The 27,895-nt window shown below is 44.3% G+C and overlaps 1 protein-coding gene across 1 annotated transcript in view; it reads left to right on the top strand.

Moving 5' to 3' along the window:
• The window catches only part of Slc9a9 (solute carrier family 9 member A9), a 547,508-nt gene that overhangs the window by 229,824 nt on the left and 289,789 nt on the right, over positions 1 to 27,895 (top strand). Inside the window, exons 7-8 of the mRNA XM_047564064.1 lie at positions 23,700 to 23,838; positions 27,497 to 27,602. Coding sequence (XP_047420020.1) covers positions 23,700 to 23,838; positions 27,497 to 27,602 — 245 coding nt within the window. The remainder of the gene's footprint in view (positions 1 to 23,699; positions 23,839 to 27,496; positions 27,603 to 27,895) is intronic.

Genomic DNA, 27,895 nt, shown 5'->3' on the forward strand with positions numbered 1-27,895 from the left:
ACCAAAATGGAAGCTGAAGTTTTTTTTTCCCTGTGGTGCTGGGGATGAAACCCAGTGGCTCACACATGCCAAGCAAGTGCTCTGCCACGGGACCACTTCCCCGTCCATGTGGTGATTTTTTACCTCTAATCTCGGATGATACACCATCACATCTGTTCCACTATGTTGGAACAGACCAACATCGACCAACCCTAGTTCAATGTGAGAGGGGACCACAGGGGTCTGAATCCCAAGTGTCAGGGACCATTTGATGCCATCTTGAACCTGGAAGAATGTTCGGTTCTCATAGACCATCCTTAGGAAGCCCAGGGGTGAGCACTTTCAAGCACTGAATGAAAACCACACAGAACTGATTTCTGTGGGTAGAAGTTCACACTTGCACAATTAATCAGTGATAAATGTCTGTGCTTCCAACGCAGGAGGTGAACCTGAACCAAATGCTGTGAAAATGTGCAGACCTAATTAGCATATTTCTTTCTCATCTTTGCATTGATAAAACCTATCATTTCCTCCAAAGAAATTGAATATGCTCACGTATTTAAAAGACGGCTGATTCTTACATACACCATATGGAAGAGGAAGTGTTGGCTTTAAAAGCTTTACGTTCACACGTGGTCAGTAGGATTCTCACCCACAAGTCTTGGAAATGCCATTTCAAGTGCATGATTTTCAGTTGGACTTAGTCTTAAAGCGCCTTCAGGGACAGGGAAAGAGGCTCCTTCAGGAAAGGCTAGGTACTATTATCAGCCCCACTGTGGAAATGGAGTAAGCAATTTGCCCAGGATTCAGAACTAAGTATTCAGACATCATATTCAACCAGGAAGAAACAGACAGAGCCTCTTCACGTTCAAACACATGTAAAATCACACTCCACTCCTTGCCTGTGTTTCCAATAGCCATTTAAAATGAATGATTAAAACATGGATCATGAATGAAATATTAATTAAAGAAATTAAAAATAATTTAATAACTACTATTAAGTAGTGTTAAAGGAATGTACTTAAACAATAAGACTGCCTGGAAGATAAAAGAAGTGTCAAAAATAACTAAGTCCTTTTCAAGGCAGCTAGTTTGCCTTGCTTGGAGCAACTGACCTCATACAGCTGGCCTCCCTCAATGGGGAGAACTTCTTAAAAGGCGAACTTTAAGATCTCATGTTGAGATCTTGAAAGGTGTTGACCTGGAGTCCTTGGGGCTGAGCCAGAGCCTCAGCTTAGGCCAGGAGCATGCACAGGAAGGAGGCCCTTTGCCCGGCCAGGACTACGTGCAGCTGGTCCCATAGCGAACAAGCCAAAGAAAAGTGACTAAATGGGCTTCCTTTCCCCTGATCGCTGGCTGTTTTGAAACATCAAATAATACAACAGCAAAGTTAACTTTTTAACTGTTAACGACAAATAAAACCTGTAGGAGTAACTTGTTTTCAAAAATTGGAGAAAAGCATTGGCTAAGAATTTTAAACAAACAGAAAGTAGACTGTTAGACACGGGCTGGAAATACCCCAGAGTGGAATTTCTCCAGGAACAGCCAGGGGCCGGTGAGTGCAGTGGGGGATGGAGGAGGATATGCAGGGAGACTGTCAGGGTGGCATGCAGGGTGGGGGCCAGGTGGAGAGGGTGAGGGGGCGCAGGATCAGTGAGGTGGCTAGAGCGCTGGGCCCGGTGAAGGTGCTTCTTCCAGAGAAGTCTGCAGCGGGATAGTGTTCACGCAAAGTCATGTTCAACTTCCACCTGATGTCGGCACTTACAAAGTGTGCAAAACAGGGGACTTCATTCTGGGTGACACTTCCTGATAGCCAGATAACAGGCTGGATAAATCATCCCTAACAGCATATTTCCTGGGGCACTGGGCATGAGAACCTAAGAATGAGGCCCCCTGATTTGTTATCTGGAGCTCTACTCAGTCCCTGGCTTTGACCTGAGTGAGACTTCAGCAGGACACCTGGGTTCTGCTATGTGAATAGGAATGATGGGAAATCTAGTCTAGGGATGTGCCGTCCGTCAGGCCTCTGACTCAGGATTCCTTTAGCAGTAAGTCCCCTCCTCCTTTCACATCCATCATGCAGCAGGATCCTCATAACAGCCTGGACATTTAATAAGAGACACTGACATTATCATGGCTCCCTTTCTACAGAGGAGCCCATAGAGGCAAAAACGAGTAGTAACTAACTCTCCAGGGAGGCTCACCTAACAATAATGTCACATGTCCTAAGCCCTGCCATTACCCCACTACATTCTTCAGTCAGCACTGAAAATTACTGTGCTTTGAGAGGTCTAGTAACACGTCCAGGAAACTGCTGTCGCCTGTGATAGCAGAATTCACTCTCCAAGCAAGGGGGCGAGACTCCAGCTCTCCCAACTCTCCGCCGTGAAGCACCATCACAGAACGGGACAGAACCAGGGCTCAGGGCAGGACCCTGACATTTTCTCTCCCATCTCTGAGTTCCTACAACAGGGGTTCCATCTACTTGGATCTGTAACACTTGTGTTGTAAAGTATTCCTAGGTCTCGGTTCTTCTTTGAAATCACAAACATCTTGAGCAGGGGACCCACATTTTATCTCTTAGACATCTACCACTCCAGCCCAGCCCCGTGACTCACGGACTCAGGCTTCTCGATTCGTTTTTGTTCAGATTGCCTTCCAACAGATTCTTGGTAGTAAACTTCCTTGGAAAGCACTGTTCTACTTGGAATCTGTTGTGCTATAAATTCACATTCAGGGTGGGAGGGTTATATGAATTGTAGGGTTGTTTAAATACTAGATTTGGAAGCTGTGCATATGTGTACAGATTTTTTTAAAAAATCTATGGAGATGAAATGATACAGTGAAAGATCATACAGTGAAAGAACATAAAACCTGGTTCCCCATTTATTGTTGAATTGGATTTGGCTAAATCACAACTTTGATGAATTCCAATCCCCAAAACTACAAAATGAAGCTCACTGTAAAACTTATTTCACTGAATACCATGAAACTCAGATGAGACACTATTGAAAATACTTTATAATTCTGGATTATTTTTCCTTGAGAGGTAGCGAGTATTTCACATTGTTTCCCATCTCAAGAGACTAATGGTTGGTTGATATATTCCTAGTCTAACTCACCTGCATATCCCCAGTACTTATAACCTGGCAGGTGCTTAGTAGGTGCTCAGAAAATATTCATTGAGTGAATAAACATGAATTTCAAAAGAAATAATTATATCAGAATTTCATCCAGGAGAAGACATTTTGAAAATTAGCTCTCCCCCCACCAAAAATAAATAAAATAAAAACTTAAAAAGAACTAGCTTCCCCACTGTCATTATTGGGGTTGCTTCTCTCCCCAACTTCTCATGTCTAAGAGAAATGACATGTTGCTTCAATGAACAGGCTTGAGCATGTCCACTATGGCCCCTCTCGCCATATTGTCACCCTCAGTTTAAATAAATCACAATGAACTTTGTCCTTACGTTTTCCTTCCGATCTTTGGCAAGCACCTCCAGGAACAAGAGAGGTGGCCCTATGGTCTCTTTTCCCAACCAGGGCACAGTGAAGAAAGAGGATCTGAAGTTGGATAAAGCATTTCTGGAGAAAACAGTTCAGCTTATGGTCTATTATCAGTCTCTATCTCTTCTATTTCAGCTCTCATGATCAGCATTAATGTTTAAATCTGATACATCAATGAGTTCTACTTCTGTTTAATTTTCACACTTAGAGAATTCTCATCTATCCAGAGAGAAATTCTCTCAGTTCTTATTGCTTTTCAGGACAGCTGAACATCTGGAAGATAAGAGGTCAGGAAACAGTAGTTGGGACAGATGAGTTAGTTGTAAGAACATGAACAATTAACTTTATGCTCCATATTTTCTTTGATTTCTGGGTTAAAAAAAAAAAAAAGCCAGAAAAGAGCCATTAATATCTTACTTAGGGGCTGGGGAGATAGCTCAGTCGGTAGAGTGCTTGCCTTGTAAGCACAAGGTCCTGGGTTCAATCCTCAGCAACCCCCACCCAAAAAAAAAAAAATCTTAGAAAGATGATGGGAAAACAGATGGAATATTTTGGGACGCTTCAATTTCTTATGGGTCTTGAGGGACCTGTAGGATTTTTGTTCCTTTATTTTAGTTTTCCATTTTATGACATATTCTGTTTATGTAGGATATTTTAACATTTGAGGGTACCTATAAGCAATTTGGGTTCCTCCTTCCTCATTGTGCCTATCTGTGGTCAGCCAGTACTGTCATTTGTGTGACAGGATCAAAAAGGAGTGAAGAGCTATCGGGCAGGTCACAGATAGTGTCCAAGGCAAGTTAGGACCAAACACAGGCACTCGCTTAGCTCATTAAGCCTACAGCTCCACGGATTATGGCAGGTCACATCTCAACCTCATGCTTAATAAGAACCACCACCGCAGAGATGGCTGATGATTCAGATGTTGGGCACGGCCATATTTCTTGGCAAACAAAGGCCCTCCTCACAGAAAGAACCACTTATGCTTTCCAAGCAAAATTCTTCTATTTTTGGATTCCTGGGCATTTGGTGATTTATCCTATTTATACTTCAATGCTCTTAGCAACCACTAAATCGATTGTTTAGTAAAAATAATTTAAAACTCAGAAACAAAATTACGTTTTTTTAAGCATTCATTGATGATATGAAATGAGGCAGTGGTGATGGGAAAAACAAATGTCCTTTTCAGACGCTTTCCCCACCAGGCACACTGCACCTAAGTGACCACAAGAAATGCCCCCCAAGGTCACTGGGGGATAAGTCCTTTGAATGTTGCTTAGAAGGAGGAATCGAGGTCACTGTTTCAAGGCACAGAGTTCTGATCACCCAGTCATGTAATTTTCAGCATCTGGCTTGGCTACCGAAGCAGATCCCAAAACAAAAACAAAAGATTCCTTCCCTGAGGAAGATACCACCTTTTACACGGGCATCTCTAGGTCCTTATCAGTGCCTACCAGATCACACACAGAGAAAACCCTGTGGGAGCTGAGATAGCGAGTACTGAGTCTTGTCAGCTCCGCTTACTCCTATAACGTTCTGGGGCAGGACGTGCAGAGCTAGGGGAAGAGGTGTCTTTCTCAAAGCATGCTCTGTGTAAATAGCAATGACCTGGCGCTGAGAGTCTGCCTGAGAAAACCGGTTGGAAACTGAACTCACGCTAGCTCTGATTTACTAATTTACCATCAGTTAGTTCACTGAGCCTAAAACAAAGCAAGAGGGCTCCTCAGGCCCAGTCGCAGTCCGTCCTTTGTTTCTGTCCAGACCTGAAGACACATCTCCCTGGTCCTGGTAGAGGACAGGAACGCCATTACATTTAGGCTTATCTTCTGATGCCTCCTGGAAACAGCTGTGTTGTCTGTCTGTGTGGATACAGTTTGAGAAAATGAAAATCACCATGGCAACAGCTGCAGCCACTTATTGCCGAGCAGTGGAGGTGGCGCTGATATTTGTGGGGAAAGCTCTGCTCTCAGAATATGCACACCTTATACAGGGGATTTTTTTCTTTTTTCTTTTTCTTTTTTTTACTTTAACAGTTTTGATTTAAAAAAGAAAAAGGCACAAGAATGTGCTCAAAAGAAATTTATCAAAAACGTGGAGGGTTCTGGGAATTGATTATGTGGGAGTGGAGACTTTTATCTGCAGACCTGGGTTGAAGTCCACCTGTTTCCCAAGAGCTGTTGATACCATGACTCTGGCAAGGGTAGGGCACAGCCTGACACCTGTTATGTCTCTGTGAACAGAGATACTGAACAGCAATGACAGTGACGATCAGAACGTTAATTGAAACCAGGCTCCTGCTTCTTTTAGCACCGTGTGTTCCTTAGAGCTTTGAGGAACCTCTGCTGAGACCATAGAGACCAATTTGATCCCATCTCAGTCAATGTGTATGAAATAATTTAAGAGTTAGCTTAAGTTCCCTCTTATTCGGAGATTAGCAGCTCTTCATGGGCTCATGCCAAATATACTGGCACTTTCTCTTTGCTGAACACTAAGGTGAATGCAGAGGAGTGCTAGAAAGGAAAGATGTGTGCGTGACATGTTCAAGGACTCACCCATGGGGTCAGGGGGTCTATATGTTGAATTTTTCATATTCCCTAAGCATGATGTCATTTCATTTATTGGTGGGGAGCACCAGCGATTGAACTCGGGCACTCGACCCCTAAGCCACATCCCCAGCCCTCTTTTGTATTTTGAGACAGGGTCTCACTGGGTTGTTTTACACCTTTCTTTTGCTAAGACTGACTTTGAACTCACAGTCCTCCTGCCTCACCTCCTGAGCTGCTGGGATTCTAAGCATGTGCCACCATCCACGGCTAGATGTCATATCATTTAAATGACCTCATATACCTTGCCTTTAGTGGAAGCAGCCAGATAATTGAACAGGAACTATCTAACTATGAAGGAGTAGAAAAGGGACTTGTGGAAAAGATAGGACTCCAAGACTGGTCTCCAAGAATTGAGGAATAAACCTTTGTGTAGCATCAAAACGCAAATCCTTCACTCACCTCCAAAGAACTCTGACACCTGAGGAAAGATTCAGGCGTGTGTTTGCGGAGTGGGGGAGTAGCTACTTGTGTCTGAGTGCAGGTGTATGTGCCTTGAGAAGAGATTATGCCTTATATCATCTGCTTTATCTCTCCCAAGGTCCAGTTCAAATCTCTTAACTAAAAGTCAGTCTATATTTTTCAGTTATGGGTCCTAAAGCATTGGAGTATTATTTCGCCATGAAAATTATATTTCATTCGAACTTTACTAAACCATTTGTGCCCTGGTTTATTCTCCTCCATCACTCAGAACAGGCAGAAAAGCCCATGGAAAAGGGTTTTGCCCTGGGCTACAGAAAACATATTGCAAAATGGCTTCATCTCATTCTATTCAAAAAAAATGACAGAAAACCAAAAACCTTATCGCTTTAAGACCAGCCACCAGGGATTGTTTTATTTTTATTTAGGACAGGGCGGCACGTTAGAGTCGACAGGGTGGAAGGCAGTAGGTTCCACCTCCCTCCTTTCTGCCGTCCAGCCTGGTCCCCATTCAAACCAACCAAGTAAATGTGCAACCAGCACCACCAGAACTGGGGATCAGAATACCACCCATGGGGCCTTTCTGGGGGAAGCTTCCAGGCAGTGTCCTCAACCATATTTACCCCATGTGTCATTGGTCTTGGCAATCAGGGTTAATTTGTTAGTCAGTATGAGTTTCTGCCAGAGTCATAGGTTCTCTGCAGTGTTCCCTGGTGCCCTTGGCTCTGTTACTTCTACCCTTCTCCCATGCCACCCTAGTCAATCCACTCATGGTACTGCATCAAAACTCACTTGAGAGGCTCTGAGGAATGTAACTCTAATGATTGTATTTTCACTAAACTGAGTAGGAGTACAGGATGCGTTGACTTAAGTCCTGATGCAGGAAAGGGAACATTGAAAGCAATGCAGCCATAAAGAGAGGAGATGATCATTCTCTTCCTCAGAAGCAGGTACATTTTTCTGGATAGAGTAGCTTCAGGCAGATGTTTGATAAGGGTTGTTGGTAGAGAAGGAATCATCCCTGGCATAAAATGCATCTTACAATAATTACTCATTTAATAAATGCACTCAGCTTTGCTAAACTTACTCTGAAGCCAAAGGGAATACATTCTTATGAAAAGAGCTCCTAGCTGCTCAGCAAGAAGGGCCAAGTTGACCAACTTCACTTTGCACCTCGCTGGTAGACTTGGGCTGCAATTGACCAACTTCACTTTGCACCTCGCTGGTAGACTTGGGCTGCAAGGGGCCTCTGCCTACACCCTGCTGTGTTCAAAGAAGGAAGTGTGCTTTCCAAGAACAAGGCTCCTGGATCCCATTTCTTAGCGACATGCTGTCTAGATGTACCCAAGTTTGCCATGGTGACATAGTCTTAAATCATTTTGCCCCCATATGAGTCTCCATTTGATCATACATTCCATTCTGATAGAAAAGTAATATTTTAGTTCTCTGTAAAATTTAGTAGTAGCCAAGGATAGATACACTACTTCCTGCAAGATAACGAAGCAAGAATCCCACCTTTCAAACATAAGCATTTTGTCACCCCATGGGGCAAGTCTGGGAAGAAAGCTAACCCTGTTCTACTTCTGGTTCAAAGGGTCTTCTTTCTTGGGATAGCCATTAGGGCCATAATTTTCACAATTATTATTTTTTTTTTGGCTTCTTTGCTGCTAAATAAATGCACAAATCAAAAATCAAAAGAAATGTGCAGATGCAAGTTAATCTAGATAGTTTAAAGACCTCACCAGTGGTGACTACCTAAGAGCAGAACTTATCTTTGGGACCACCAACCTGCAACTAACCTTTTCTTGAAGCACAGACTTCCTAAACCACTCACAGGGTACGGGCCTTACAGTAGAGAAAGGCAACATTGGAGATTGGGCAAGATAGGGTTTGATCTTAACGCCCCTATAACTTGTCACATGACTTTGATCACCACTGCCTGTCCCTCCTCAACTTCCCCTTGTGTAAATAATACCATTTCTGCTATGGAGTTATGGTGAGAATTAACAGTAATGAATACAAAATGCATATCATAGTTCTGGCTTTCAAAAGTCCCTCCATAAATTGCAGCTATTAACATTGCAATGTAGAAAGCAAAAAAAGTCCAAGAGAATTTCAACACTGAGCATTTTGCCAAAACAGACCATGTATGCTTTCCAAATTTGGTATTTAAGACTAACATCAGGCTGGCACTGTCAAGGGTGATCACTCAATTTACTAACAAACTGTCTCTTTATAACTCACTAATTTATTCTATTATGATTTGAGAAGCCGGGAATTACTATTTTTACCCCCCCATCTTATCATTTTGGGATCTTCCCAATTAAACTCTTCAAAAAAAAAAAAATTCAGAATTCTAAGGGCTGAATGTTTTTGGCGTAGCTCATTCGACAGAACCAATGCACTTCTGTCCACTGTCACCTACCCAGACTGGATGGTGCCAAACCAAGAATCACCAGGCAAATCCAAGGCAGAGAAAGTCAAGGGCAGCTGCCGAGTTCCCCAAGACTATTTCCTGAGCGTCTCCAAATCCTGGCGTTAGGCTTGTGGGGATTATCGTGCTTTTCCTGTGGGTGAGGTTTCCTGGGCCTTCACCATCACATTTCACATGAAGTCAAGGTGCTATAATCTCTCATTATGCGCCAACCTCCTCTGAATAACGTTCATTAGCGTTAAGCGATAAAGTAAGCTTTTCATAAGCAAAAGAAGGATTTGTCATTTCTCAGCATGCATTTTTTAATGGTCTCTCTCTCTCTCTCTCTCTCTCTCTCTCTCTCTCTCTCTCTCACACACACACACACACACACACACACACACACACACACTGGATCTGAAAGGTGCCACAGTCCTTTATTTATTTACCGCATTTAAATGGCATTCTCTGCTCCTGTCACCGGGCCGACCAGTTTCTATTCCTCTGCTTTCTAACAATGGCCCTGAGGCATCTTTTTTTAACTGAATTTTCTAAGAAGGCGGTAATAGGCTTGAATGAAAGTCTAATGAACACACTTAATCCAGAGGAGACAGTGAGGTATAATTATTGAATTCTATCCTTTCTCCCACAGAATTTGCAATTCATATATAACCTTAGTCCCACCTAAGAGGTAAAGCACGGCTCTCCCTGGTTGCACAGCCATTAAGTGGACAGAATGGGAACACAAAGAACCTGATCAGTAAAATCTACAGGCAGGCCCAAAGGATCAGTGGAGGAGAGTTATCCAAAGCAGCCTGGCCGCCTCTTGCCCTCAGATAGGAAGAACTCCTCTGGGGTACCCTGAACCCACTCCTGACCATCTCCTCCCTGTCTTAGGAGCCACATGAACAATTGGCCAGTTTTAATCACTCTCAGACTAAGTCATCTGCATCCCAAATGTTTCTTTCCTTCTTTCTTTATTACCAAAGTATTATTTCAAAATTTCTCCCCCAGGGTTATTTCTCCCCTGGTTCTGGGGCTGGGGGAGCTTGGCTTGTTACTCCCATTTGGTCTCATGACATAGAAACAAAGACAGTGGGTCTTTTGAAGAGCTAGCCTTGGGTGAACCAACCAAGGTCTGGGGGCTGCTGTGTCTCATACATTCTTTTTGGCCCTGATTGGTTCCTGCCACATGACCCCAAATGTATGAAAATAATACCAGAAACATCAGCAAAGCTGTGAATGGAAAGCAGTGTGGATTCAGGCCACAAGCTAAGCGAAGTTTCTTGGTGGTAACTGTATGCTACTTCTGGTCATCCCCATGCAGATAGCACCCTCAAAACTTCCCTTTTCCATCTCCATATGCATGGGTGTCTGCCATTATTCAGATATACCCTCCTAGGTGGCTGCTAGCCCAGAGCAACCACATATGATCCCAGCTGAGCAGGAAGCTGGGAAAGGTCAGTTTCAAGGCATAGGGTTTCCTCCTACCAAGGTCCTCCTGTTCCATGTACCTTGCACATTATCCAACTCTCCAGGTCTCACCTGCAGATCTCCTTGCCTCTGCTTTCTGCAATTCCCTCTTTGCTCTGCCACCAGTATTTTTAAAATTTCTGCTTCAGTGTTTTTTAATCATGTGGAGAGGCATGGATCACATGAAGGTTTTGAAAGTTGAGAAATCTCTTTACAAAAAAAATTAAGGGAAAAAAATTCTTGTGTGTACTTACAAATGTTTGGTTCACATCTATCCCTGGACTCTAAGAACCATCGATTTCCTGGGCCCCTTGCAAGTTACTCACATACTAATTATGACTTGTTACCCCATTGTTACTTAAGGCTTTCTGCTCAGCCCCCTCCAACCCAATCACCAGCAAGTCTTCCAACCCAAGCACTTGCTCCCCCAGGCTCTGAGCTGATGCCTACCTTATATATGTGGAAACCATCTGCTGGTCCTTCAAGGCTCTTTCAGCACCCAGAGCTCTAGTTCCTGGGACCAAGCAGTAGCTCAATCCCCTCCATGGCTCAGCAATGACCTTGACAGATGAAATGTTGATCCTCATACTGAGTCTCTGACTCCAAATTTTAGTAACTGGCTGGGTTGCATGGAATGGGAAAGATCTATTAACGCTTGAGTTAGGAATGTATCAGTTCTTGCAAGTTGTATTGGTTTGAGATTTCAATATACCTTAAGGTCCATGTTCTTAAACAAAACTGTGTCCTAAAGATTCAGAACCAGAGATGAGTCACTCCCAACTTCTAGAAGCATATAATTTAATTAAACTTTAGGTAGAAGAAAAACGCTCTTTGGTAAGATTTGTTGGTCTGTAGGTCCTGTATTTCAAATACCAAACTGAAATCTGTGGGGGTGAGGGAACTTCCTTGGTTAAAAAAAAAAAAAAAAAAAAAAAAAAATATATATATATATATATATATATATATATATATATATAAGTTTAAGAAAATACTGTGTGCTTTGCTCCCAAAGATAACTTGAACTCAAGTGAAATTATCTGCAACTCTACAAAGATGGATGCAGATTCTTAATTAAATTAAGCAGTGATTTTGGGGCCCAGATGCTCACTTAATTGCTAATAAATGGAAGAGCTGTACCAGGGGGAGGGTGGGGGTGGCAGGGAGAAGGGCCTGGGGAAATAAGTGGATCAGTGCAAACATTTTCCAGGAGTTGGCTTGTCACCAGGTAAAACTTCAGTCCATCAACTGTCTCAGGCAGCTGTTTATAATTGGAGCCAGGGTTCGTCTGGTACGTGAATGAAAAGCCCTCAGATTAGGGAGGCTGCCCATTGTCAGTGGAAAGTCCTTTGACCCAGCCAGAGGAAACCAGCACTTCCTTCAGCTGCTCGTCACTTGTCCACTGTCCTCCACACACAGCATTTGTGAAACACCACAGGCTCCGATCCAAGTCAGTACCTTGAGCCCACGCTTCTTTATCTCTATGTAACATGCAGCAAGCTGTGAATTGGTGATCGTCATGAAAGCAACCTCCATTGGTTTCATGTTTTTGTCCCTGGTCGGTGCTGATCAACAATTCCACAAAACCTTATTAGACTCTTTGTTCACAAAGGTATTTTCCTTCAGGTATAGCGACAGGATTTCTGTGGAACGTCTACCTTGGTGTCTCCTTCCCCTGAAAGGCAGCTAGAAATCCAGCTCTGTTAGATTCCTAAGACCACTGTGGATCTTTTGTTCTTAGTTATTCTTTAAAAATTTACATGCATCCCTTTGTTTGATACTCTCCCAGTAGCCCTCTGCTCTACAGGCCTCATTAAGAAGAAGATGAATTCGATATTTGATCTAGCTGAGCATATTGCTCATTCCACCCCAGAAGATTCTTATAATGTTCTGACACATTAATTGGAATTCCTAAATGCCTCCATGTTCTTAGAAACACCACTTGGTTTTTATTGATTTCATTTGAGGAAATGGTGAAAGATAGAGTAATCATTTCAACAATAATGTTAGTACAAATGGAAATAGCAACAGTTATAACAGCTAATATCCATGGAGGGTTTTCTGTGTTCTAGATGTCACTCTAAGCACTGTGTCTGGGTTCACACATTTAATCCCTGCTCCACAAAAGAGATATGGTTATTGTTGCTATTTTCCAGATTAAAACACCAAGCAACAGGTAAATTATTTCTATAAAGAGACAGTAGCCTCCACATACAAGGACAGGGTGAACAACCACATAGCACTATGGAGAGGATCTACTTTAATTTTAATTCGATGTTTTTTCTTGCAAGTTGAGACTAGGAGTCAACCTCCATGAGTGGTCTTTCCCTCAGTCGTATGAAGGTGAAGCTTTTGTTGAATTATTTCTCTGTGAGCACACTCAGGCAATGAATCCAGGTGTTTCTGCTCCCTAGTCTTCATTGTTCACAGATTTTCAATCAGTGAGACCTGAATTGAATACCTAATGTTCCACTTACGAGCAAATTAATTGGGGCCTATGATTTAACCTCCCTGATCTGTTTATCTCTCGAATGAGAATACTTTCTTCATTAGATTGTTGAAAGGATTAAATGAGATGAAATACATAAAGTTAGTTAATCTCATTAAGAGAGAGTTTCCTCATCTCTAACATGCAGATGATAATCATACCTACTTCATGGGGTTACTCTGAGGGCTGAATGAGATAAAATATAAAAACGTTTAACATAATTGTTGACATGTGGCAGATGCTGTACAGGAACAACACAGGAATGAATAATAAGTATTTTGAATTCTCCAGAAACCCAAAGGGAGGAGAGTCTGGTCCCCTTCTCTATTTTAACCTTGGGGATTAATGTTTGGTCTTACTTGCACCTGTTTATGATTATATTTTAATTTTAACTAGATTTCTACCTTTAGTGGCTATTAGCCTACTTTTGCCTATCTTTTCATATCTATTATGACTAAAAGTTTCATGTATCACAGCACTCTTCAGAGTTAAGATTTCATTAATGAGGATTAAAAGAACTGAAAAGTTAGAGAAAAGGTGGAAATTCCCATTAGGCCATGAGAATTATTCTCTCTCTCCCTTAAATGAATAGACTCACAGTGTAGGATTCAAATTCCTGTTTCTGTTTCAGAAGGAAAAAGAAAGAGGAGTATTTGCAAGTTACTTTTATCTTGAGAACAATCTCAAATTCACTTTCAATATTAGGTGCTAAGAAAAGTTCTGGAAGCCCACAGACTAATTCAATTCTGACAAGACTTCTCAGCCTAAATTGAAAAGTAATTTAAGACCTCCTTTTAAAGAAAATGCACACATAATTCATAACAAACGTCCTTTAACTCTTCTTCCCTTTTAACCAATTTTAAACTCAGAGTTCTCTTTGTCGCCTCCGAGTCGGAACTTAATGGACCAGAGCCACTTAGGAAACTGTCAAAGGCTTTATTCTGTGCTGGAATTTGTAACTGTTCCTGATGTCATTATCAACCTGCTTCAGCCTAAATCACGGGCACCTTCCCTGCATGGCTGCTGAAGCACGTCTCCTTACTGGCCACATACTCTGCCATTTTTAGTGTCAGATTGGGTGAGACAGCAAAGCTAAGTGCCCCGCATCCGTCACCAGGCAGACCTGGAGGAAGTTGGAAAATAGTCAGTCTTTGACTCTTGGGGTGAGAGGTTCCCTGAGGCCACATCATCCTACTGTCTACAGTACCCTACGAGTATGTCTTCCATTCTATGTTTAAGCATCTCCAACTACAAAGAACTCACCATCCTTTTATAGACTCCATCTCATTTTCATTCAGCTCTAAGAATTAGGAAATTTTGAAATAGAATATAAAGCTAAAACCTCTCCCTAATGTTTTACTTTGGGACTTCATCTCACCTGCTGGAAACAAAGAATGAGGCCAGTCCTTCCTCTGCAGGACCACCTTTCAGATGCTGGTAGCGGCTCTTCTGATGAGTCCACCTGTCCTCTAAACTTGCACCTCCCGGTCTTTCTCCTCACCACCCTGGTCTTCCCCGGTGGTCTCCTTCAGGTGGGGACAGGGGACTGCCAGGGAGAGGCCTGGTGCACCAGCCTTTGAAGAGCATGGTGGGAACAGGTTGTCTCTTGTCCAGCTTCCTCTGCTGGTGTTAAAGGACTTTCCCTGGAATTTTCCGTCTTCCCCAGAACCTCCAGTGGCTGCCCTTTTGCAGCAGCAGAAAACACTCCAGCATCCTGAAGGGCTGAGCCAGGCCTTCCTGGGTTCCCAGCTGCAGCCCTGCTTCTCCCTTCCTCGCTCCCTCCCTGCAGCCACCCTGGCCTCCCTGTGGCTCCTCAGAGCCCCTGTTTCAGGGCAAGCTCTGTTTCAGGACCCAGGAAGCTCTCCTGACCTCACTTCTCAAGGTCTCCTGGTGATCACCCTCCTCAGGGTAGCCTTCCCGCAGCATCTCCCTGCCCCTCTGTCCCATCTTCTCACTCTGCTTTGTTTTCCTTTCAGTCTGTTGTGGTTGAACATGAGGTGTCTCCCCAAGAGCTCATGTGCGCGGTGATGCAGGAACATTCAGAGGCTTGGGACAATTAGATCATGAGAGCTGCACCCCATCATTGGATTTTAACCCATCTGATGGAAAACGTTTTTTTCACCTTTTGGCTTCAGTTTTTCATAATTTTATTAGTACATTATGATTATGTATAATGGGATTCATTGTTACATATTTATACATGTATACAATATATAACAATATAATTTGGCCAATGTGATGGATTAATAATTTGAATGGACTACTGGGTGGTAACTGTAGGCAGGTGGGGTATATAGCTGGAGGAAGTAGGTCACTGGGGACATGCCTTTGGGGACTATATCTTGTCCCTGGTCCTCTCCTCTATTCCTCCTCTTCCTCCTCCTTCTCCTCTTCCTCCCTCTCTCTTCCTCCTTCCCTCCCTCTTTCTCTCTTTATCCCTGCTTCCTGGCTGCTGTGAGCTGAACTTCCCTTGACCATGTCCTCTGCCATTAAACTTTGTTTTATCTAGGGCCCAGAGCAATGTAGCTGACTGACCATGAACTGAACCTCTGAAATCAAGGGCCCCCAAATAACTCTTCTTCCTCTAAGTTATTCTTGTCAGGTATTTTGGTCACAGTGACAGAAAGCTAACACACAATTGCTGTCACTAAATCATATATTTACTTGCTTAGCTGTTTATTATGTTGTCTTCTCCACTGAAATGTCAAGAACATGAGGTCAGGAGCTGTTTGTTCCCTGACGTCTCTTCAGTGCTTAGAACAAAGTCTCTGTGCAGTAAGTGCTCAGTGAATATCTGTTGATGAAAGGGGACATTTCAGCCTGAGACTGTATTATTCTTGGTACAACCCAGGTACAATAGCTTATTCTTCCCACAGAAATTCCCCTTTTCTTTTGTTCCTATGTCTGACATCAGCATAGCAAAACAATATTTATCAAGGATTTGGAAAATCACTCTCTGGGAATGAATTTGGGTCCTTAGGGAGCAGTCATTAAATGCTCCTCCAGAAGCTGAAAGAGTTAATTAATGTCCCTTTCCAAGTACAGCTCTCCACTCTACAGGGTTGTTGGGCCCTGGGAAGGCAAAACCCTGTGCGACTAACTCACGCTCAGTGAACTCCTGGCCAGGACCTCTTCTTATTAAGAGACAGCTCTTCTAACCTCCCAGGGTGCCTGGAATGCCCCCAATTCCTGAAGTCATTATGTTTTACAGCAGGTTCTCCTGACAGAGCTTCATCAGCCGTTGGCAGAACATAAGCCAGAATAATGGGCAGGCAGATGCCAGAATGAATTCCAATGTGTACACACAATTCTTGGCCCCATAAAAATCAATTCCTTATTCATAATTAAGCAACTTCTCTGAGAAAGGGCAGGTTGGTATAGTTATTAAAAGATAAATAATAGATAAGGATCTACTTGTTTCTTTTTTCTTCCCTTCTTTCTTCCCTTCTTTCTTTTAAGCACAAAGAATTTTAAAGGCAAAACACTACTGTAATTATTGTTTCTCCTGCTTCGTGTCACCTGTGACACCAAGGCCCAACAGAAGGGAACGGCTTTCACACATTTTCATTGCCCCCTGTGTTGTGTTGCTCCTTAAAACGTGTCTTGAAGAGCAGGGTGACCAAGCAAGTCTGAGCAGGGAGGAGAGGACCTGGAAGCACTCGGACACGAGTGGCACAAGCCACAAGGTGCGTTCATCCCACCGGCCTTTTCCAGTTTCCCACATTGGGATCAGGGACAATATCTGAAAACAGCAATCATAAAAATGTTATTGTATGACCATATCGTAAAAAAAAAGCCGCAGGACTTCCCAGCTCGGAGGACCGCATGCTTCCTAACGAGCTTAATGAAATGCAGCAGCCTGATTCCTGAGGGCCAGCGAAGGACCTGGGCGGGTCACGCCTGGAGAGAGGGCAGTCTTTGTGGTAGGAAGCTCCTCTCTCTCCCAATGGGGGTGATTCTCTCCCCTCAGCCACGTAAAAAGGACTTCAACAGAATCGCCCAGAAAGATGGGCTGCCAGCTCATTGCCCAATGAAGGAATCTGCTGAAGGGCTGAGGCCCTCGAAGCAGAGCCAGGGAAGGAAGATCTTGGCTGTGGCTCCTCAGAGGACAGGACTGAACGAGAACACAGGACGGGTGCCTCCTCTCCCGCAGAATTCTGAAAGGAGGAGTCATCTGGAGCAGGACCTGGAGGTCCTCTGGGTTGATATGTTCGGGCAGCAGGTGGAGTGACCCCATCCAACCCAGGGCCTCATGGCCTGGGGAGGGTGCTCCAGAGAACCCCACATTAAGGAAACTGGAGGTCAGGAGAAGAGTGGGAGTCACTGAGCTGCCCATGTGGCCACTAATCCAGGCCTCGGAGATGAGCTGGGAATGCCTGTAGCTGGCAAAGCAAGTGGAAGATTGAGTGAAGCCTGTGAGGAAGTTCTCAAAAAATGTGGCACCACGGTGTTGGCAGAGGGCTCCAAGAGAGGGATCCAGCAGGAACCAGAGACCAGGCACCCCACTCACCACTGCCTGGGCCAGGCAGCCCTGCTCCAGCCTCTAACACCAGGGGACGCTAGTAACACACCACCCTCCCTCCTTTCCAAGTCATCCTGCGGATGCCCTAGAAGATTCTGCAGGGAGAAGAGGAATCCCGCTTTGAAGATTTAGGCTTTAAGCCGGACTGCACTAAGTTTTAATCACTAAAAGAAACTAAATAATGGAATTTGACCAAGACATCATTAATGGAACTACTTACCCAGCATGAAGGGGGATTCAATATAGTACAGCTGGAAGCAGTAATTGGAAGAGAAATAAACCATTTCATATTTATGTCCCAACTAATCAAGAAGTCTTCAATGAACTGGTGCCAATAGTTAGAAAAGTTTTTTGTTAGGGATTAAAGATTTGGCAGAGAAAATGGGAGGAACTTAGTATCTCTTTGGCTCTAGTAATCGTTTTCTCATCTTTTTCTTTACTGATTAAATTCATAGAAATTCTGAAAGGGATACAAGGTGTTTGCTTAGTACGTTCTTTTTATCAGCTTTCAAGTGTCGTTGATGTCATGTTAACAAAGGAGGTGAGAGTGAACATAGGGGTAGAGAAAGCAGTTGTTCTAAGGAGCCACCTGGGATTTCAAGAGCATTCTGGGAACTGGGAGGACCAGTGTGCCGGGTGGAAGCACAGCTGCCCGGCAGCGTGAGGTCCGGGGAGGGGCGTGTGATTTCTGTTGGGTGGTTTCTCCACAACAAAACTTTTAAACAAGAGTGGTGAAGACAAACTGGAGTGGACGGTGTTGGGAGCTGGGAGACCCTGAGGAAGACCGTCATGATCAAGAGAATGATGACTTAGCAGGGTCCAGAATGGAAAGGTGGCCAGAATCACAGAGGGGACGACCCTGCGGGCACTGACGGTGGCCTGGGTCACGTCACGCTTCCCTTACCTGCTCGCTCATGTTCACTCAGCATCTTTTCTTTCTCCTCCTTTTCTTACTTTTTCCTCTGTTTTCGTCACTCCTCTTTGTTGAGCATGGACGATGTGCCACACATCGTTATACACAATATTATTTATGTGATCAAATGATCCCTGCCCCCAAGAGATCTAGACTGGGGACCTGTCAGTCAGAGTGTGAGAGACAGGCCATGAAGTCTTTGTCCTGTTTGGACCAAGAGGTTCATTGGACATGGAATACTTCTTTTAGAACTAAACCAAACACAGAGAGAAAGAAACAGAGAAATGAAGGCAGAAAAAAAGAGACTGATCATTTGAAGAAGGCAGATTTACTTAAGAAATGAGTCTAGTTCTTTTTTTCTGTGTACCAGATGCCAATTCAAGTCCTGCATAAACATTAGTTCATTTAATTCTTATCGTGACCCTATGTGGCAGGTATCTTGTCTTCCATAGAAAAGGAGGTAAAGATAGTTTAAGGAACTTGCTCAAAATCACATAGCCAGTAAGATAGTCAAGACTGACTCCAGACCTCTGCTCTCCATGCTTCCTATGCTATATGGCCTATTCTTGCAGGAACATCATACAGACAAAAAGATGGGTTATTGAGAAACACTGGAAGCTCCATTGTGCCTGTGAATCTTAAGTGGAACACTTAAAAAAATGATCCTTATTAATTTATAAAAATGATCCTAATTAATTTGCTTTCATAAAGGAATTTGGGATATTTTGTTCATTTTCAACATTTTTGAATGAAAGATGCTGCACATGCTTATTTCTGAGTATGGTACCATAGACTGTTATCAAACTAGTTTTTGCTGAATAATCTGTTCCTGAACAGAATGAATCAATAACCTGGACTTATTTCCAATTTATGAGCTAAATATTTAAACACCCCTGTGTGTTTCTGTCCGTATCATTTTTCAAAGATACTGGTGCCATCCAACTCAAACCTTCGTCTCTGAAAATGCAGAGATCCACTTTCACCAGCCTGTGTTCTCAGCAGTGCCTTTGAAGTGTCCCACTGCACAGGACAGAAAATCCAATTCCTTTTCCCTCCTCTCTCCCTCCAGTATTTACATCCACGGGTTCCAGCATCTCCCTTGACACGGGGATTAGGGGATTAGTCCAAAGGACTGAAATTGCTGGAACAATGCCATCGTTCACTTGGGTCCACAGTTGGTAAACTCCACATGTGCTGTCCAGACTCTATGCTGTTTCCAACCCCTTGCATCTGCTGATACCAAATCCAGGGGCTAGTGTTGCAGCTGGAAATCAGAGCCCAGGGAGATGTCTCCTCAGGAGCAAGAGCCTAGAGGAACAGCCTTCTAAAATCTTGGCAGTCCCAAGAGATGCAGCCGTCCTGGGCCATGAAGCCCCTGCCCACCTTACCTCATTTCCCACCAGAAGACAGAGGGCATTTGCCTGCCGAACGCCCTTCACTAAACTCGCTGAGGCACAACTCAAGCTGAGGCTCCTGGCTTGCTCTTGTCCCTGGAGAGGACCCCTACTTAGCCTGCCGAGGACACTTCTTCCCTCCCCGATGCCCTGAATCGACTCCTCTGCAATTAACATAACTTTTTCTCACTCTGTGGCCATTTTCCTGGGGTACCTGTCTGGTCCCTTCTTGCCTGAGACTCACTTCTCTCCCTGTGCAAAAGTGACTAGTCCCTCCCTAGCCACCTCAAAGCTCATCACAGGAGGGCAAACGCAGACCTTCTGCTCACAGAATTGAGGCCTGGTTCAGCACACAGAACCCTGCTCTCTGTCATCTTGAGACTTGTGGAGTCCTTAACAGGATGACAATTCTAGTGACAATAAACATTCACTGGGTATTTGTTTTGAGCAAACAAAATAATCACTCCGTGAATGATCCTGAAATCCACAAAGTACCTGTGAGTTTAAGTGTGTCTCATCCTCATATTTCCAGAGGATAAACACGACTGTCATCTCCATTAATGTGGGAAGAAATCGAGTCTCCCTATGATGAAGTCACTTTCCAAAACCACATAGGACATAAGTGTCAAATTTGGGGCTCAAGTAGAAAGACACTGGTGTCAGTTCTATTGGTGGACTGACAACCCTCAAAGTACCCACAGCATGACTGCATATGTACATAGTCAATGTCCCGTCAAAATCTGGCGAATGAGGACTCATTTTGAGAGACGCCCAGCTTTGCAAGCCTCCTTATTTCCTGTGTGACTTCCTTTCTCCCTTCTGCTTCCCAGTTATCCTGCCTTCATTCCATAAACCTTTAGATAACCGGCCGCATGACAGGTACCAGGCCTTGTCCTGAGCGTAGGAGGAGGATCGAGGCCCAGGCCCAGCAAACTTAAGGCCTGGGCGAGGAAGCCGAGCACACTGAGCAGTTTTCCTTGAGGAGTCCCAAGGTGACCCACTGGGGCCCAGTGCATACCCATCCCTGTGTGCGAGGGTGCAGGCCAAGCTCCTAGGCTCTGGTATAGGATGCCTACTGTTTACAGTCGGGGCAACGCAACTCAGCCACCCCGATGTGGGATCACGTGGGTTCCTGAAGTGATCCCTTTTTAAAGGGAGAAACAAGAGACCAACTTTGTGAACATGGTTGCCGTGTGATCCTAATTTCTCTTTTCCTCAAGTTTATTTTATCAAAAGGAAAAAGGATGCAAGGAGGGAGGGAGGGTCAACTATACTGGCCCTATTCATCTCTCAGAAATGTTGTAGGATTGAACCAAGTTCAATGTAGGCCTAAGAGAATTCTTAGAATGGAGTCAAGGGCTCAGTGATGGCGACTTGGCCTCCCACCTCCACACACACTTCCGGGCTCCAGTCATGACCACCAGCTTCGCCTGGAATGCACCCTGAACTCACCTTCCTCCCTGCCTTTCTTCACACTCCCCCTGCCTGGAATACCCTCTCCCTATCACTGTCTGTCCTCTTGATACCTTGCTCCAATAACTACCTCCTTCATTCTAGAACAGTGTTCCTATCCTCTTTTGTATCGTTACATTTCATGTATCTCCCACAGTCTCACACTCAGCACTGGGACTAGAGCCATTTGTCTTGGGCTTTTCTGCCTAGGTACACCTTGCACGTAGCAAGTGCTAATAAAATGTCCAATCGAATTCTGTTCCCCTTCTCTATCTGCTTCCTTGTCTGCCCCCAGCACCCTGTACCTAGTGCATCACCTAGGACACAGAAGAAACCCAGTGCACATGTCCTGGGGAGCCGTCCATTGCAAATTCAATAGATAATCTGCATACCCAAGGGGGGGTTAAGCCTCCCTCTTCAGTTAAGTCAAGCATCACAGGGCAGGGTATACAACTGGACACACAGAGGCTGTGCTCTGTTAGACGGGTTTCCCAAATGCAGACTCCGAATCAGTGGGGTTATGGAGATGAGGGTAGGTGACACTCTGGGGAACTGTTTTTTTCACCTTTTTTTTTTTTTTTTTTTTTGAAGTACTGGGGATTTGAACTTAGGACCTAATGCTTGCGAGGCAAGCACTCAACCAGCTGAGCTATATCCCCAGCCCAAGGAACTGTTTTTTCAAATTACCTATCCTACATTCATTTAGAAGAAATATATTTATCACATCAAACTTACAATAGCATACATATTCTTTTTAAAAAGCTCATGCTTTTGAATGTAAATGAGGTGATTATAAAATATATATAATGGTACAGAATAGACCAAATGATGTGATGGTTCCATATTCCAGAAGCAACTCACAGAAAAAACCCTTCTGGGGTGCAGAGGTGGACCCCAGATAAAGAGATGCCTGTTCGGTGGCTCAGATCTACTGGTAGCTGCCCTGGGAATTTCAGTAATTTTACAAAGCTGCGTTACTATGCAAAAACCTTTGTTTGAAAGGAAGAAAGAAATGTAGCGCTTCCTTACCCATTGTTTCTTCACTGGAATGAGGAAATCTGCTGAAAGTCAAGGCCGACACTTTAGACTTCACAGCTTTGGACACGAGGTTTCCTGATGACCAGGGGCGGGTTACACCTTTCCCCAGGACTTGCAGATACAAAGGCCGAATATGGGTTTGCTTTTCCCTTTTTTCCTGCAAAGCATAACACTTTACAAAAAGAAAACCACTTCAAAGGCAGCCCTTCTCTCGCATACATTTCAGGGCTCCATTCAAGATCCACATTCATCTTCCTTATCCAATTACAGGATCAAAGCAGAAGTGTTTGGCCTACTTTGGGGGTTTAAAGACATTGAGGGGAAAACTAAGAACATTTAAAACTACCTTCTTTACGCCATGTATCTTCCAGTAAGAGAAATGGAATCTGTTCCCCTGCACTGTCTTAACTACTCTCTAGATGGAAAAAGTCGGGTCAGAGAGTTAACACGCTCTAATCATCTGAGCACAGAAGATTCAGCTACATCTCTGTCATTGTATCTATAGAGTATTTGCTCTCCATACTGCCACAAAGTCCTTTTGAGAATCCACAGCAAATTCTTGATTTTTCCTGATCAGTTTTAAATACCCCATGTTAAACTAAAAATTGCAAAAAAAAAAAAAAAAAAAAAAGTAATATATTACTTCTTCCTAAAGTTTCCACTGTTTCCAGTGGAACTGTTCCTTTTAATGCTATAATATGGAGTTCACATATCCCAAAATAGGGCACACCTCTTTCATCATATGAACACTCTAGAGTTTGAGGCTTTGGTTTTTTAAAAAAATTACAATGTCCTCAAAAATATTTAAGTGAACAGACTGCCTATTGGTGAATTGATTTTTCTCTATGGAAATAAATCTGTTGGCAGCCACCAGAATTGGGGTATAAAAGATGACCTTGGGCAGCTGCTGCCATTTGTTATGGTAGGAAGATGAGGGTTTTGTCTCTCCCTGGGGGCTAATATTGTGATGTTCTGAACACCACCAGGGCTCTGTTTCTGAAGGGTTACGCTGGAGAGAGGAATGCTTTGTGGTTTATGACAAGATCACGGCAGAAGATTTTGTGCACGCCGTGATTTGTATCACCCATTTGTGCACAGGCCATAAAAGTGCACTTTTTATCAGGAACATTTGTGAATATATAACAGCACTGAAGACATATGGCCACTAAATAATTCACAGTTATCTATCTTCTCAGCAGATTCCGTATACACCTACCATGTTTTAATGCCTAGTTTGCTCAGAAACAATATTCTTTATGACCCTTCCAATATAAAAATGTTTACTGACTGGCAGAAATATATGGATACCATGGGATGGGGCTCTAAGGTAAGGGAAAGCTTTCTGCTTTCCTCTTCATCTTTTCCCCTTCACTCTTCCAACCAGCACCCAACCTTACAGGACATAATGCCTCTCCCAAAGGGTTTGGGGGCTGTGAAACTCTACTTATCTGGGCCAGAAGATGGAAGTCGCTGACTGACCTTCCCCTTCTTCTCTTTTCAGTTCTATATCCATTTACAGTCCCAAGGAGAATCCAAACACGTTTGACACCGCCGCATTCTTCCAGTCTGTGGGGAATTTCCTGGGGATCTTCGCTGGCTCGTTTGCAATGGGGTCTGCGTATGCCGTTGTCACAGCACTGATATCCTTTATCTGTTTGTGGAAAGCCGGGGTCTCTCGAGACCACCCAGTGTCCATGGAATGTTTCTGAGGATGAATGACCTCCAGACCAGTAAGTGGTTCAAGTTGGAGACAGCACTGCGAAGGCCATCTTGGTTCTCAGTGATCAGAGGCACAGGTTGGCACCCATGGCAGAGAGGGTCAGATCTCTTTTGTCCCAGGTGAATACTAGCACTATTGATAGTGTCTATTTCAGAAAATCAACAGCCTTTTAAAAATGCAATCTAGGCAAAGGGGTAGGCAAGGAACTTCAGGATTGGCTGTATACTAAGGTCAAAACGAGAACTGAAAGTCCAGCATCATGAACAAAGTAGGATGGACTCCGGGAGGTAACCTGGATATGCTCTGTCTCCTTTTCAACCTTGTGTCAGTCACTGGTCCACAGGGTAGGCCAAGCCAAGTACCACTGTATATTTTAAAAAGTATCCATAGCTACTTTGCAGAAGGGAACCTGCAAACAATGCAGAAATGACATGTTTGTCATATCAGGGACATTGGGTCATTGGATCCCTTCTTTGATGTTAGGGAGTGGGAGGAGGGATAGAGTTCCTGAAGGATCTGAGCCAGGGGAAATTTGTTCTAGTGTGTGGTTCACCTAGAACAGTTGGATGGGGTAAAAGTAAGTCAGAGATAGGGAAGAAAGCCAGAGGATCAAGGTCTACTGTGAGGACATAGTGGAGGCCAGAGAGAAGAGGCAAAGCCAAAGAATAATGGCCAACAAACTCAGGGAAAACAGAGAAAAAAGGAACGTGGCCAAGAGACATCAGGGCCCAAGGTAAGAAATGCAAAATGTTGGGGTTTTTTTCCATGAGGACTGGCCCAGAGATTCTCTGAGCAGCTGCTAAAAGGGTTCTAATGAGGGTGTCTACAAAGAGTTAGAAGATAAATAAAAAATATGGTCTCTCCCCACAATGAATGACAAGCTCCGAAAGACGAGTCGTACACTAAGAGCTGGAAAGGAAGTGCCAAAGCTGTGTGCAAGCTGTTAGGACTGGAAAAATTCAGAGAAGACCGTGGTGTCTGAACTAGTCCAATAGACTCTCGGCCAACTATTCTGAAAAATAATTTGAAAAGTGGCATTTTTATGTAGACAGGGACCTGAAACTGGCTTAGAAGATAGGTAAGATGTAGGCCATGGCTGTGCAGTAAGTGCCTCAGGAGAGGAAGACCAGCTTTCATCAGGGAGGTGGGAACAACTGGGGCCACACATGACAGATGATCCTGAGAGGACCACAGGGCTCAGGGTGGACAGAAATGGACAATGAGGTGATACAAGCAGGGTGGAGTCTGCTTGTGAAATACCCCAGAATGTTCTTTAAGAGGCTGAGCCTCTCTCTGTGGTTCACAACTAGCTGTTGAAGGTCTCTGCTCAGAACAGGGACACACTGACAGTTATGGTTTATAACAAGAGAGGATCTGGTCCAGGGGACGAATGGAAGGTGAGGGATTCAAACCAAGGAAAACCCATGGTGAACTGTAGAGAAGCACCAGAAAGGAGCCCCATGTTTAGAAGGGAGAATCTCTAGGACTTATGATAGGTTGTTATGAAGAAGAGGAGACTCAAAGACCACTCCAAAGCTCAGTCCTGGAACCCCTGGAGAACAAAGACCTCTGCTAACAGAAATAAAGTAAGTCAGAAAAGGTGGGCTGGTTTCTAACAGCCCAGTACATCTGGCCCTCTACTACTTCACAGGAAGTGCCATCTTCAACTTACTGTCACAGCCACCATACCACCAGTGCCTACTTTTATTGGGCACCAACAGCCTAGGAAGGATAAGCTATGGGTCAAGGCCATGTCACCAACAGGTGAGCCCAGAGCGAGAAGGCACGCTCCCAAACACCTCTCCCTATTGCATCTTGATCATTAGCTGGGGTTGTGCTGAAGGTCACGTGTGGTTTAGAGCAGAGCAATAATAATGTTGACAGGGACACTCAGGCCATGTCTGGCCTTGCGTCTCCACATTTGGATCGACCCTGTAGGGCAGCTTATTATCATCCTCACTTTGCACATAAGGAAACTGAGGCGGTTAAGTAGCTCACAATTGGTCACACATCAGTAATAATGAACATGATAACAATAATAATATTGTCTAGTGTTCAGTGAGAGGTTTAGCATGTGCCTAGCAGTTGCCCTGAGCATTTTGCCTGGATCGTCTCAGACAGAGTTTACAAAAATGCTGGAAGGTAGATACCATTATCATCCCAAGTTTACAGTTGAAGAAGCACAGTTTAGGTTAAACGACTTGACTCAGGTCACACAGCAAGGACTTGCGGGGCCGGCATTTGAAAGCAGACTTTTCAGCTCCAGAGCTTGCTCTAGGTGGGGAGGCTGAAGTCAGAGCGCCTCTCCGCCTGGTGTGAGGAGAAGGTGGGAACACAGAAGTAAACCAGCTGATAAAGGAAGGAAAAGCTCTTCCTGGAGACCAGAAGTCTGCCTGGAGATTGGAACAGATGAGCCACAGGGGCGCATGAATCCCCAGGCACCGGAGGGCCTTTAACTGGCCCTGCAGACACAGGCCTAAAGGAGCCAGGTGTCCGGATGTCCCTGCACCTTCATCCCCTCATCTCCCTTCCTGACTGAGGCAGAGTCTCCTCAGCTTATAGCCCCAAGCTCTGGGCCTGGGGGTTAACTCAGAATGCAGTTACTTTCTGGAGGAGATTAAGTGAAAAGAAGGCTCTGTAGCCCCTTGATATCCTGTTACTCAGACTGGCCTGAGCCTCCTCTTTAAAACAAACCAGAAGAGGAATTCTGAGGAATGGATTCCACTAGAAACAAAGGCTTCCCTCCTCCAAGTCACAAAAGGGGTATTGAACAGGGGCCTAAGGGCAGTCCCTTTTCACTCCATGGAGGTGCTTCAAGAGTCTGGCTAGTTCTATTTCCAGCAAAGGTATTTAAAAAAAAAAATTAAAATCACTAACAGAGAAAATTCGATATCACTTGTTGCCAGGCACTGTTCTGAGTTTTTAAAATGAATGAACTGGTATGTATACCAGTGAGGTAGATTGTAATATTACCTCCACTTTTTGACAGAAAATCAGAGGCAGAGAGGGGTCAAGAGATGTGTACCAGTGGACACATGAATGTGAACCCAGGTGGAGCCAGTTTCCAGAGGCCACCGATGTCATCCTGCCTCCTGCCACTCTGTGCTTTCTAAACCTTACAAACCATTTTTTTAGCAACTTCACCTCATTCCACTCTCCACTCTGTGTGAACAGGCACTGTCCTTATGGTCAGTCCACACAGAGCAGCGGAAGGCCGTGCTGCCCCTGGGGATCTTCCAGTCACATTCTTGGCTCCTCTGCACCTGGGACAGCTTTCCTAAGGGCACACGCCTTGCATGGGCTGAGGCCAACTTCAAGAGGTTTTGCAGCCACAGTTTGTTGGGCTTATACTCTTCGTAGACACCCCCGCTCTCTGAACATAGGTCTGAATTTCGATGGGCATGTTCAGCCCCCAGTGAAGCACAGAACTCACACTGGTCTTCCAAGGAGGTCCCACAGAGAGTGGCCCTGAAAATCAGACTTCCACTCTGAAATATCATTACCAGATCAACTTTCCTCAGCCAGTAGGTTGATGTAGCCGTAAAACCAGTTGGTGTTTCCCTTAACACATTTGTCACTTGACCAAATTTACCAAACTGTGCGAGTTCCCAATGCTGGAGACGGGCTTGTTTTTCCTCCTGTCTTGGAGTGCCTTCCTGTCCGCCGAGGCTGCCGGTCTAACAGGTCAGTACATCAGTCTGCACTGCGAGCTGTGTGTGTATGTGTGTGTGCACATGCGTGTCCAGGTGTGTCCTCTTCCCTGCCCCAGCAGGAGGTGAGATGAAGTCTCTCTCAAGTACTGAATGTGAATGGCTTGTATCAGAATCAGCCTCTCCTCGGTGCCCTGAGGAGAAATCATAATAATAATCCATCCATTTTGTACATAATAGCTTCACAGAATGTCTCCAAAATGCTCTTCTGTCCTTGCTGGACGGGAGAGGGTGTTGAGATGGCTGATTTATAGTGGTGATGGATGA

Source organism: Sciurus carolinensis, chromosome 9 (genome assembly GCF_902686445.1).
Source record: "Sciurus carolinensis chromosome 9, mSciCar1.2, whole genome shotgun sequence".
NCBI lineage: Eukaryota > Metazoa > Chordata > Mammalia > Rodentia > Sciuridae > Sciurus > Sciurus carolinensis.